The sequence below is a fragment of the Pyrus communis genome, chromosome 3 (genome assembly GCF_963583255.1).
Source record: "Pyrus communis chromosome 3, drPyrComm1.1, whole genome shotgun sequence".
NCBI classification, from domain to species: domain Eukaryota; kingdom Viridiplantae; phylum Streptophyta; class Magnoliopsida; order Rosales; family Rosaceae; genus Pyrus; species Pyrus communis.
The window spans coordinates 4,546,687-4,560,677 of record NC_084805.1 but is presented as its reverse complement, the minus strand read 5'-3'; the positions used below and the strand labels follow the sequence as shown (position 1 = coordinate 4,560,677).

At 35.1% G+C, this 13,991-nt stretch overlaps 1 protein-coding gene across 1 annotated transcript; it reads left to right on the top strand.

The window, feature by feature from the left end:
• Window positions 1-9,812: 9,812 nt before the first annotated feature.
• Window positions 9,813-11,349, top strand: LOC137729346 (uncharacterized). The gene has a single exon (XM_068468272.1). It carries the CDS (start codon window positions 9,873-9,875, stop codon window positions 11,262-11,264), a length of 1,392 nt encoding a protein of 463 aa, XP_068324373.1. The 5' UTR covers window positions 9,813-9,872; the 3' UTR covers window positions 11,265-11,349.
• Window positions 11,350-13,991: the final 2,642 nt, after the last annotated feature.

The following is a 13,991-nucleotide window of genomic DNA, read 5'->3' as shown; positions in this document are numbered from 1 at the left end:
TGTACCTACAAAATCAAAATCCGGTCAGTGCACTGCCCACTAATTAATTAATTAATTCATCATTACCAGTTGCAATTCTCTCTCTCTCTCTCTCTCTCTCTCTCTCTCTCTCTGTGTGTGGAAGAACAAGACAGATTACAAAGAAGATCTCTGTGGATCTTTAAATCATCATACCAAATTGTAACTTAGGTAGTATAATTTAAGGAATGTTACCAAATCAAACAAAAGCATAATCATAATTAGTGGCGACTTTGCGGGAGAGCAAAAGGAGCAGCTGCACAGGGTAGCCCTTAAAATCTCAAATTTGCCTCTGATTGTGCCCATTATTTCAAATGAAGATTAAGAAATTGAATAGTTTAATGAACATATACATTGAGATTATCATTAGACAAACATTTCAAATATGGGTTCATATATAATTCCATCAGGTAATTAGTCAAATATTAAAAAAACTGGAAGTAATGAATTTGCAAGACACAAAGTTTAAAAATACAAAACTGCACATGCAACTACAAGATCTGGCTGCACAGACAATAACACTTTTGTTCTTGCTGTTAATACCTATTATTTACACTTTTCTATGCTCATCCAAAATATTACTATTAAAATCTCACCGGATTAAAGTACGTGAGATTCACTTAAAGAGGTGATTAGTAGCTTGATTAGTTTTGTGTCTAATACCTTTGCTATATCTGTACATTATAATAGAAGAAGAAATTTTTAAGAATAATCTGTCGTTTTGACTGTTATAGTAAGAATGGATTATGTCTCACACTAATAAAAATTAAATCTACAATTGACATTACAAACATGTAATTGTGCACTCTTTATAAGATTATTTTTCTTTCTAAATATTAAATGTTAGGAATTCCAATAACAATTTTTTAATATAGTAATTGCTTTTTTCCTTTAACAAAGGATGTTATATACACTAAAAGGGGTAGGACATTGGGCTAAGCCTCACAATGGGCTAGCAATAATTTGGTTCAAATTAATGTTTGACGAAAATCGAACCTAAGACCTCTCACTTATAAGTAAAGATGAATATCACTAGACCGTAGTAATTAATAAGTTAATAACATCACTATTAATACTCAAATTTGAGAGGTAAACACAAGACCAATACGATCAATCCTTGGTGGGCTCAAAATGTAAATCTCGATAACTGACAAAAAGATTTAAGCGGTTCATTCTAAAAAATGGGATACACCCATTGTAGTGGTGTATATGTCACATCCCAGCCCGGGCCCCCACCACATCCCCGGGCTCGACTCCACCGTAGCACGATATTGTCCGCTTTGGGCCCCGACCACGCCTTCACGGTTTTGTTTCTGGGAAGTTCTCATGTGAGTTCCCAGAAACAAAACCGTGAGAGTGTGATCGAAGCCCAAAGCAGACAATATCGTGATATGGTGAGGGCTCGAGCCGGGATTTGACAATATATATATATAGTAATGCTAGATAGACTAAATTATAGACTAAATGATGTGTTACCAATAAAAATAAGCACGTTAATCAACACTTAGTAATAATCTAATCATCAATTTCTGTGTCATTTAATTTATAAAATTTTGTCTACAAATTTAGTCTTTATAACATTACCTATATATATATATATATATATGAATGTATGTATATTCCATGTGGATTTTCAATAGCTCTATGAAAAAAGTAGTGTAATTTTACCCTTGTGGATCAGATGACTTATAAGGGGTGTTCAACCCCTTTATATAGGCCATGAGTGAGTCCCAAAAAATCATGGGCTCTTAATTCTCTCACCATCCTATCATTTAATGAGTCGAACACGTGGATATGATCTATAACTTATACTTCCATTATCCACTCGACAAGTGGAGAGGAATTAACATTTACATATAGCTACTTGCATGATTTCTCGGCTCAATATGTCTCGAGCGCAACAAGCGCAATGCTTGTTAGAGAGTGGTTGCAAAGCATTTTATCAGAGCTAAGCTTGACAGTACATATGTTTCTTCATAGACTTGTTTCCTCATCGATGATCAACAAGTGAGATGCGTAAAAAAACTTATCCTTGGAACTCCATGCCAAAAAGTTATTATTTGTACCTACTAAAACCTTGTACATAAAAATTTGTACCTACTAAAACAAACTCTAGTCAGTGCAGTGCCCACTAAATAATTAATTAATTCATTATTACCAGTTTCTTTCTTTCTTCTTCTTTTTTTTTTCTTTTTTTGGAAGAACAAAACATATGAGAAAGAAGATCTCTCTGAATCTTTAAATCATACATATCAAATTGTAACTTAGATAGTATAATTTGAGGAAAATTACCAAATTAAACACAAGCATGATCACAACCGTCATTTCAAATGAAGATTAAGAATTGAAAAGTTTAAGTATAAAATTTATACAATAAAAATATAAAAATTGAATATATACATTCCTCAAAGAGAATGGAAAAATTAAATATTTGAAGTAAATGAATAATTTCCGATCATTATAGAACAAACCTCTCATAAACCAATTAAAGTCGCTGAATTAACATAATAAAATCGGTTTGTATAAAATTTACATTAGGAATAGAAAAAATGATATTTAATAAACAATTGATTGAATTACATTATTATTAACCTATTGTGAGGTTAAATGCACTCCCTCTCCCTTAGTATAGATAATATTATTTGTTAAAAAAAAAAATCATTTGACAATTAATTTAATCACATTATTATCCGCGTGCGAAAGAATCTTTTTATAAAGAAAAAAAATGATCATTTAACAACTAATTGAATCACATTATTATACGCGTGTGAGAAAATTTTTTATAACCTGCACTATGCATCTCTTAATTAAAAATTGAGAAATAATATTTAATAAACAATCGCGTGCAAAATGCATTTTTGAATCACAACGCGCTACCTGTGATTTATACATTTTAAATGTTTTTGTCATTTGTTTATTCTTTTCTTTCTTCCCTTTCATTTTTTTATTCTTTTCTCTCTTCCCACTTATATTTATATTGTATTTTAGATAGCCAAATTACCAAATTACCCTGACTGCATTCATTTTTGCAGTTGTGGTTTTTTCTGGCTGAGGGGCATTTTGGTCCAACCATGCGTGACCCTAAAATTTTGGCTGCATGTGCATTGTTCATCCCAATTATGACAAGATTATTTAAAAGTAAATTTACCAAATTACCTTTGGATTATTTTATGCATTCATATTTCAAGCTTTGAAAGTTTTTTGGTCGAGGGGTATTTTCGTCCAATTTTGTTTGTCGAAGCCGGTGACACCAAAGTTTTCGTCCGCATGTGCACTGTTTTACACTGTGCACTTTTCTATTGGCATTCTATATATATAATAAATATTTAATATAATATAATATAATAAGATATGATAACATATATATATATATATATATTCGAATATGCTAATAAATAATAATTACAACTCAATAAATTGACAGATTATTAACATCAATCAAGTAAAAACAATGATCAAGGCTAGCATATTGCAGTCCTCGAAACAGAATTTCGTCCCTACTCAGTCCTTGTAGTTCGACGAACATCTGCTTCATCAAAATTCAACAATCAAACTAAGATTCCAGCACAGAAAAACTTAGTTTTTGGTGAATATCTTCATTTTGCTCTCAGCAAGAAGGTTTTGATATTTCATAAGGAGGATTCTTTTTTCTATATTCTAAATGCCAACCATGCAGATTGATCTATATATAATGCCCATATCCTTGTTTGCAATAGGTATGCTTGGGATGTATTTTCTGGGAGGCATCTTCTCAGAAGGGGTGTGTGCTAATGTGGTATTCTTTCCTCATCTCATACTTGATTCGAAAAGATGAGTCTGTTGATTTAAAGAATAATTAATTGAATCCGAATTTAATGAAATAATTATGCGTTAGAATGAAATAATTATCACACCCCCAAAAGCTCAAACTCAAGGTTTGAGCCTAATTTTGCTCTCAATGGTTCATCTCTCCTATCAGTTTTTGAAATTGACAAAGCGTTATAAAGTATGAGAAATTTTAGTAAAGATCAACGTAGAACAATGAGTTAGAATAAAATTTCTACTTAAAAACTCTACTAGAGATTCCATTGAGCCATGGACAATTATTTGATTGAGTTAAAGCACTCAATATAATAAACATATACATTGAGATTATCAATAGACAAACATTTAAAATTAGTCAAATATTAAAAAATCGGGGGGTAATGAATTTGAAAGACACGAAGTTAATAAAACTACAAAACTGCACATGCAACTAGAAAGATCTAGTTGTATTGTATTCCTGCCAATTACAGATAATATTCAACACTTCTGTTCTTGCTGTTAATAACTGTTCTTTACACTTTTCTATGCTCATCCAAAATACTAATATAAAAATTAAAAAAAAAAAAAATCTCACCCACTTAAATTCGCGTTAGTAAATTTAACCCTCCCAACGAATACAGAGAAAATTATTGTACTTGAGATTCACTTAGAGAAGATGATTAGTAGATTGATTAGTTTTGTGTCTAATACTTTGTCATACGTGTATATTAAAGTTAGAAGATAAATTTTTACGAATATCAAGAACACAAGTCACTTGACGTGTCATTTTACCTGTTATAGTAAGGGTGGACTATACGATTTATGTCTCACTTATAGAGCATACTAATAAAAATTAAACCTATGTGTTATCATTTGAATAATATAAGGAAATTATTATTGCTAGTAGTATTTCTCTTCACTTGTAAGTGAGACGTCTTAGGTTCGATTCTCGCCAAAGACGAATTTGAATCACATTATTGCTAGCTCATTGTGAGGCTTAACCCACTCCCTCATTCCCTTAGTGTAGATAATATTGTTTGTTAAGAAGAAAATTATTTTTCTTTATACATATTGAATGTTAGGAATGTTAATAACGAGTCCCTAATATCATAACTAATAAGTTAATAACATCATTCTTAATGCTTAAAACTGGGATCAGTACAGTCAACCCTTTGTGGGCTAAAAATATAAAGCTATATAATTGGCAATATGATTCAAGTGGTTCACCCTTAAAAATAGGTTACGCCCACTTTAGTGATCTCATGTATATATTTGATGTGGATTACAATAGCTCTATAGAAAATGTAGCATAATGGACCGAACACGTAGATACGACCTATAAGCTATTCTTCCATTATCCACTCGACATGTGGAAATAAAGTGATACTTACAATGAGCTACTTGCATTACGCGTCTTGAGCACAACACTCGTTAGAGAATGGTTGAAAATCACTTTATTTGAGGGCTAGGTATGCCAGTATTTATGTTCCTTCATAGACTTCTTTCCTCGTTAGTGGCCAACGCGTGGTTTGAAGTTGATGTTTGGACAAACCTATCCTTGAAGCTCCATACTAAAATTATCAGATATCCCAACTAACTTGAGAGGTCATCTTTCATTTTCGTAGTGGTGCTTGATAGGAGCATATTTATGCTACTTAGTTATGTTGTTTCCTTGCATTTATGAAGTTAATTACTATTTATTTCAGTCTTTTAAGTTATTTTCGTATGTTTTTAGGTCCTAATGGCAAAAGGAGCAAGAAAGTGCATTTTTAGGCTATTTGGAGCATTTTTGGGCATGGATTGGATAGCTTAACCATGGAGCAAAGAGGATGGACGAAATTGAAGTCAAGAAGGGCTAGGAAAGGCTACAAATCTGGTGGAAGAAGTCCTAATGCAATGAAGATAAGGAAGAAGCAAGAAACAAGGAACCTTATCCAACCTTATCTTATCATATCCTAGAAACCTTATCTTATCCTAACTCTAACATTATCCTATTCTATCCTATCCAAATCAGGTTTAGGAGTTGCAATCCTTCCTCTACACCTATATCTTGAGTCCTTATCCATTTAGGTCCAGAAATCTACCCTTTACCCCTTCTAGAAGTCTAAATTCTGCAAAAAAATACCTAGTTTCTAGAAGCCCTTAATTTCTGGCGAAAATTCCCTATCCCTTTCCCTTTTGGTTTCTACAAAGACTTAACCCTTTTTCCATGGGATTGTGCAATCCTTGTCCTTCACTAAGTGTGCATAATTAGCCTATATAAACAGCCAATGCCTCACCATTTAAGCCATCCACTCACTCATTCATTCATTCATACTTTCATCCATAAAACACCACAATCCATTCTACACCACCCTAGTGCCGCAAGCAAGTAAGCAAGGAGAGGAGGACTTGTGCAATCTGCCATCCAAGGAGGGTTCGAAATCTGCCATTGGAGTGTGGAGAGTTTCTAGATGTATTCTATCCTTAGTCTTAGTTCAATGTTTAAATTTAATTATCTTTGTTTTGCGAACATGAGGAACTAACTTCTTTTTAGTTAGAGGAGAATTTGAAGCCATGATTATATGTTTTATATGAATTGATTACGTCCGGTTAGTTCTTCTTAAGGCATGAATGTGATTTGCTTATCTAAGTTATTAAAACTGGTTTATGTATGTGGGTTGGGGGTTAACACTTAATTTGCATGCATAAACTTGATGCTAGAGTATAGGGGGGTTTCACGTAATTGTTATTCACTTATATTCAAAAGTAGTGGAGGTTGCTAGTCACAATCGCGTTAAGTAAATCCTTGGTATGAGTCTCATGTGTTTCATAGTGATGAATGCCTTGTCAATGCTTATAGTTTTCACAAAACTTAATGACTTTTGATATGTATCTTTGTTATGCGTCTCATATAAAGAACTTGAAAAAGATAATTTGGTTTAGATGCGTATTCCATCTAATTCAATGAAATAAGGAAAACTTGAGGGTTTGTTGTGCGATGCAACTAATTTGGGGCGTTGTCATTCATAGTCTAAAGGAATAATAACTGGACATTGGTTTGTATGCATATATCATGTGTGGAGAAGGACCCTCTAACTAGCCTTTTACCCATTTATTTTACATAAATTCGTTTTTCAAAAGTGTTTTCTACTAAGTTTTTGTTTTGAGTCTAAAATTCGTCAAAAACAATCCCCATGTTATTTAGTCTTCATATTTGAGTCAAAACTTGTTTTCCTTGAGTCTTTTGAGTCAAGTCAAGTCCTATTTTCGTCCAAAACCTTTATTGAGTCTAAAAGTGAGTCTTTTTGAGTATTGGTTGCTGTTTTAAGTGTCTAAAGTTAGTTTTGAGTCCATAGAGTCTAGTTTAGTGTTTTCGAGTCTTATTTACATAGATTAGCATCCCTAGTTAATCCCCGGTCTAGAACGATCCCTACTTACATATCTACTACAATTGTCACAAATAGGGTTTAATTTGTGTGTCAAGTTAATTTTCACATCAGTGCTATGTCATACATCTTCGTCTCACTTATACCGGTACAATTATGAATCTGAACACGAACCGACTAAAGTTAATTATTTCGAAAGTTGTTACTAACACTTCTTAATTGAAAGAAAAAAATCTTAGTATGGCTCCACATAGTTCGAGATTCTGATGAAAACTTGAATTTTGGAAGCTTGTTGTTAATATATAGTTGTAACATCCAAGAGTTGCTTTTGCGTGGAGAATGTAGTGCCTTTGTTGACATAATTTCCCATATTTTGGACACATGCAAAATAATTGAAGCATATCTTTAGTATGCTGCTTCTAAATTGTGCCATGCACATTGATACGCCCATGATATGTTTCTACAAGACACAAATAATAATGCTTAATGTGTTTTTTTTCATTTTTCCTTTCATTTCAATAATGTTTAATACGATCATTCAATTTGAATGTATATGTGGTTATGATTGACAATTTTGCAACATATATTGTTTACGTTTGATTAGATCAAATTTGAGAAATGACATTAGAAACACATGTTTAGCTGATTTCATCAATTTGAAGGTTAAAATTAAATAAACTGTATAGAAGAAGAAAAATTGCGTAGGAATCTCTTCCCAAACACATGACACAAACGATAAACCAATTCTACTTGACCAGAAGTTAAGAAAACAACACTTAAATAAGGAAAATGTTAGAGAAACTACGTTTTTAGGTCATATTTGTAGCTCACGTAATGTGGCAGTAGATGATTAAATAAATTTTAATTTATTCCTATAAAAATATTTGTTGACAACATTATAATGCAACCAAGATCTCTGAGTTTTCTAAGGCCATCTACAACTGAAGGGTCCAGAGGGTTAAAAATAACCCGAAAACCGTCTCCAACCGAGGGCTAGGCCAGAGGGCTCGTGGACCCCATAGAATTTGAAAGGGCCAACCGGTTGGCCCAATCCAGCCAGCCAGTCCCGGGCTGGGCTAGAAATTCTAGCATTCTTATCGGATATAACCGACATGAATATATTTAATAACCGATAGGAATTCTAGGCCAAATTTCAAATGCAACGGCTAGCTAATGTCAGCTAGCCATTATTTTGAATTTTTTTTTTTACACAATTTTTTTTCTATAACTTCTATTTTACAAAATTTGTTTCATATATTTTTTAAATTCTATTTTTTTCCTATAACTTCTTCATCAGACTCCTCATCTTCTCGTCTCATTTGCGCTCATTTTTCTTCCAATTTGGAATTGGATGAGGACCCCTAGTTGGAATCCGAAGAGGATCCAAATTCATTACAAACTTGAATTGAAAGAGATTGAATTCAAAGTTGTGTGAATTATGACCCAATATCCACCCTATTTATAGCGGAAAAAAAAAATCAAATGGCTAGCTAACATCACTTAGCCGTTGGATTTGAATTTAAGTTGTAGTTTATAAATAATAAATTATGTTTGGCCCTATGATCCTCGGTTGAAGACAGTTTTTTGTGACAGAGCTAAAACGAGTCCTATGGCCCTTTGGCCCTCTGTTGGAGATGGAGACAAATATGGTCTTGTACTGTTTATTAAAATATTAATATCTTAGATGATGAGAGGGTTAAAACGAACCCTCCGGTCAATCTTCGGTTGAAGATAATCTAAGTAAATCAATTTTTTAAATGAAGGAAATAATAACCCGAGTTTATTATTTTTAAATTGAAATTTGGATTTCCGGTTTTCTAGAACGTGGTACGATGAGCATCACTTTGAACCTGCTCCAAACAATCACGAATCACTGCAGTTATTAGCTGTGGTTACTTTTGTTTTAGCCGTTTCACTTCGATTGGCATTGAGTCCAATCCCAGTCAACCCATCACTCTCTTATCACGTTCCTTACTCCACGCTCAGTGGCCCCACCCCATCCCCAAAAGTCTATCTCCCACTCACCTCACACAATCGCAAGTCGCAACCCAACCCTTCAATGCCACCTGCGTCAATCACCACGCCCATCTCCTGTCAATCACCAGAAATTTGGACAGTGTTAGTACATTTGTCTTTGTTTCTAACATTTTTTTTTTAATTTTTGACCGTTTGATTATATAAATTAAAGAATATTGGTAATTAAAATTAAAAATATATATAAATAACATTATATTTTTCATTATGATTAAAACACAAAGATATAAGTTATATGTTTTTATATAATTAGAGAAAATTCTTTTAACGTTTTTCTAATTATATAATAATATGACATACTTTTTAATTCATCACACATTAAAATATCCCTCGAAGATCACGATATTTGTTACTTGTTATACTTCGAAGTTTTATTTTATGTATCTCTTTTATTTACTGTCAAATAGTTACGTATTTATTATTGTAATACTGCCGTAATATTAATTGCAAAAAGTAACTCTTTTCTAAACCGATAACAACTGAGGGTTTGTCATAAAAAATCCCAGGTGAAGGTTATCAAAACCCAAATAAAAGATCTTGAGAAAAAATAAAAAAATAAATTAAAATATCCACCAAGTCGTCTTTAACCTTCCTCTTTCTTTCCCCGACTCAGAAACCCAGTAACCTCTCTCTGTCTCTTCACAGCACCAAGCTTTCATCGCCATAACAATGGAAAACTACTCGTACGGCTCCTATCCCGAGTCAGGCAACTCGTCCCCACGATCCCGAGATATCGATTTCGAGAACACTCCGCCATGGGAGGTCGACCCAGCCAATCCTCAGACCCAAAATTACAAGGCCAAGTTCATGTGCAGCTACGGTGGAAAGATCCTCCCTCGCCCGCACGACAACCAGCTCTGCTACGTCGGCGGCGAGACCAAGATTTTCGCTGTCGATCGCAACATCAAGTTCGCCGCCATCATTTCCAAGCTCTCCTCCCTCTCCGAGTACGACGTGTCGTTCAAGTACCAACTCCCCGGCGAAGACCTCGACGCCTTGATCTCCGTTACCAACGACGATGACTTGGAGCACATGATGCACGAGTACGATCGCCTCTACCGGGCTTCCGGTAGGCCCGCCCGCATGAGATTGTTCCTCTTTAATGCCAGCCCCAACGGTGGCTTCGGGTCGGATGATGGAAGGTCCGATAAGGATCGGTTCGTCGAGGCTCTTAACTCGGGTCCCACCCAGGCGCCCGACCAGAATTCCAAGCCTCCGGTCGAAAATAATGTCGACTTTCTCTTCGGCATGGAAAAGGGTGGCGTCCCTGCTGTCGTGTCGCTTCCTCCTCCTCCAGCGCCTACGATACCGGGACAAGTTGCGCCGCCGCCTGAGTTTGTCAGATCGGGCCACGTAGACCGGGTTATCGGATCGGATCCAGTGGTGACTTCGGTGGAGTTCCAGAGGCACTTGCAGAGGCTACAAATCGGCGAACAAGATCAGCAAGCTATGTACAGGAGAAAGAACGACGACAATCTCGTCGGAGGCTATACCGGCCCCAGCGATTATTACGTACAGAAGATGCCGGAGAAGGCTCCTCCGGTGACGGCTGCCCCACCAGCTGGCTACTGGCCGGAGAAGCAGGTTACAAGCGGGGGGTTTCCGGGGGCGGGAGCTCCGGAACAGCCGATGTACATGTTTACATCCGCTCCCGGAGGTGGGGCGGTGTACCACGCACAGCCACCGATGGTGCGACCGGTAACCGGGCCACCGGGTCAAGGGTATTACCACGTGCCGCAGCGAATGGGGTCTGAGGTTTACCGGGAACAGCCGCCGATGTACAATGTAGTGCCACAACCGCAGCAGCAGCAGCCGACTAATCTCCCGCCACAGCCGCCAAAGTACGTGGCGACGTACGCCGACACAACACCATATACACAGGTGGCGTACGATAGCACGACGGGGAGGCAGGTATACTATACCGCGCCGGGAGGGGTTGTGCAGCAACAGCAGCAGGCGTACCAAGCAGTGGGCCCCGCGCCGGTCGGCGGAGAAATGCGAGCGGCCGGTGGGTTGGGTCAGGAGGGTAAGGTGGTGGGTTCAAAGCTCCCACAAGCTTGAGTGTGATTGTTAATTATTTAGCAGCTTCTTTTATGATATTGAAAATATTATATATGACGACATAAATTTGAAAGTTGGTTTCTTGTTTTTGTTGGTAATTCGACATTTAGTTATGTTCTTGTTCATCTTATATTTTGATTAAATAGTCAAAGATCTTATCAGTTTTTCTTTGTTTTTGTTGTATGGTTTACTAGAGAGAGATTAATGGCTTTATGCTTTGTGTGTTTATTTAAACCTAGTTGTTAGTAATTAGTTTTAGAAGTTAGAATTTGAACTTGAGATATCTTCAAATTTTGACAAAAGATATTACTCGTCTAATTTGAATTTGAAGTACTAATGTTTATGCAAATTTTTATTTGGGGGGCCGGGGCAATGAAAACTTTAGTAATGAGGTTAGTAGAATAATCTTATTCATGTTCCGTGTTGAACTTTGCAACTCTAGTCAATTGTTTACGATCTTGAGAATTTTATAAGCGCAAATATAATCCTTTACTCTCATTAATTATTAATTTTTATGAAATGAAACGATAGCGATTAATTTTATCGGTGTAGTTTGCACAAACAAGCATTAATAATAATACCTTAATTAGCTATCACAAACACACGCAAACTAGAGTTGCAAAGCCGTGAAAATTAGTTGTCCATACAATGGTAGGGGGGGGAGAAAAGGTGTTGTGCAGCACCAAGGACCGGAGAGAAAGAGAAAAGAGAGAGAAAAGGTAAGCACAGGAGTGATCGGGGGAAAGGTAGGGGGAGGCACGGGGAGAGGCCAAGTAGATGGATAGGTTAGAGGAGGGGGATTGCCTCTCGCCGGTCTCAAACTAAAGCAAGGGACCGACGGTTAAGACTTACAATCAGTTAGAATTTCCGTTTAGAGAGGGGGAGAGAGCACAGCCAAAAGGACTTAGGAATGTAGGAATCCTTCTTCTCTTCTTTGTTTTTTCGAAGTAGACTCTTTAAAAAAGATATTACTTCGAAATAAAACAAAACGGCATCAATGACAAATTATTTGTACATCTGCAATGTACTATATATTATACTCTGCTGCCAAATGCAAATAAACAAAATAAGCTGGTTGATATGCAAATAATGTGTATTTGTCCTAACGAAAAATGTCCATTCATCAAGTTCCTAAGAACTTTATCACAATAAAACCACTTCGGCACCATGAAACTGATCACAAATAATTGTGACAAAAAAAATTGTCGAAACTTATTATAAATATATATGTTGTCCTTCCCTCTCGTCGTACATCGACGGAGTGCTGAGGTGTAATTATCTCTAAAATGTCATGCAAATCCAAACAAAATTAAACTAATTAAAAAATGAAAGAGATTTCCAGAGACAGGTGTGCGATTGTTTTGGCAATGAATCAAGCATGAATAATAAGTAATGACAACTACACTGTACAAATTATTGGGAATACTCCCTTGTATAATTTAAACAGTTAGAATTTTATTTAAGTATCCAATTATTTGTATTATGATATTTAGTGTATTAAGTCGTTGTATCAGAAAATATCTGCCCCACTAGGCATTTGGGAGTTGCCACGTGACATGTTTCTTTGAATTCAAGCAAAAGGTAAGGATGAATCATGTATCAGGAGTCCCTTTCTTATCTTATTTTCCTAGCTACTGTCCACCATCATAATGTCTCCATTCACACAATTGACACAATTAGTTGATATATCTATATATATATATATTTAACAAGGACATGGAAAATTTTATTGTTTAGACCAATTGGGTGCAGCTACATGTTAGCGTTCGTGTCAATCATTAATATTTCCTTTTCAAATTTTGATTCACTACTTCTATGCTGCATTATTAATGGAACAATACTTGACTATTTTAGAGTTTTATAGGAAGTTTTCTTCAAAACATTTTGTGCTTATTTAACAGATGTTTTTGTTTTATCAAAATCGTTTATTTTAGGAAGTTTTAACGAAACTGTTCACTTTTAACGAAAATGACATTTTTACTCTAAAAAGTCACTCCTGGTACTGTTCAATTACAACACTTTTTATCTTTTTTTATTAAAACTCAAAGTTTTAAAGTCATATTCATTAGTTTTCCTTTTAATTTATTTATAAAGCACTATGTAAAACAAAATCATTTAGCCATTGAACTATATGAAATTAGATGTTCAAAATTAATAAAAATATTATGAAAAAATTATCCTATTTATTATAATTATTTGACTAAATGACTTTAATTTTTTGTTTTGTTTTGCATATATTATCTTTACTGAATGATTTGTATTCCGAAGAGACCTTATCTTAAGCTCGAAATGTTAACGTGATGTATAATGTGAATAATGAAATCCTACGGTGAAGAGTGTATTTAAATTTCCGCAAAGGAAATGAGGTGATGATTTCAGGTTGTCACTCCACCATGACACAAAAGTAGGTTTTGACGTTTTTATGATGTTTGGTAGGGCAACAATTTTCAATGTATAAAGTTATTTATTTGATTCCTCGTTTTATTTCCTTTTCTCAACCGGGGTTTGCTAGGCTTATTTATATTTTCATCTCTAATCATCTCTATCAATAATAAACCGAGAGCGTCTTTAAAACTTAATTGGATTCACTTCAGATGTTAGTGTTCGGAGTTTAGAGATCCAAAAATTTAGCATTTGATTTGTGTGGCAGAAAAAATCATTTTGTTTGTGTGAAATGGACCAACAAGATGAGTTCATAAGAACATTTAGATTCAATTAGTCTAGATT

Excerpts from the sequence above, each read along its gene's own strand:
- LOC137729346 (XM_068468272.1), top strand. The coding sequence starts at position 9,873 with ATGGAAAACTACTCGTACGGCTCCTATCCCGAGTCAGGCAACTCGTCC.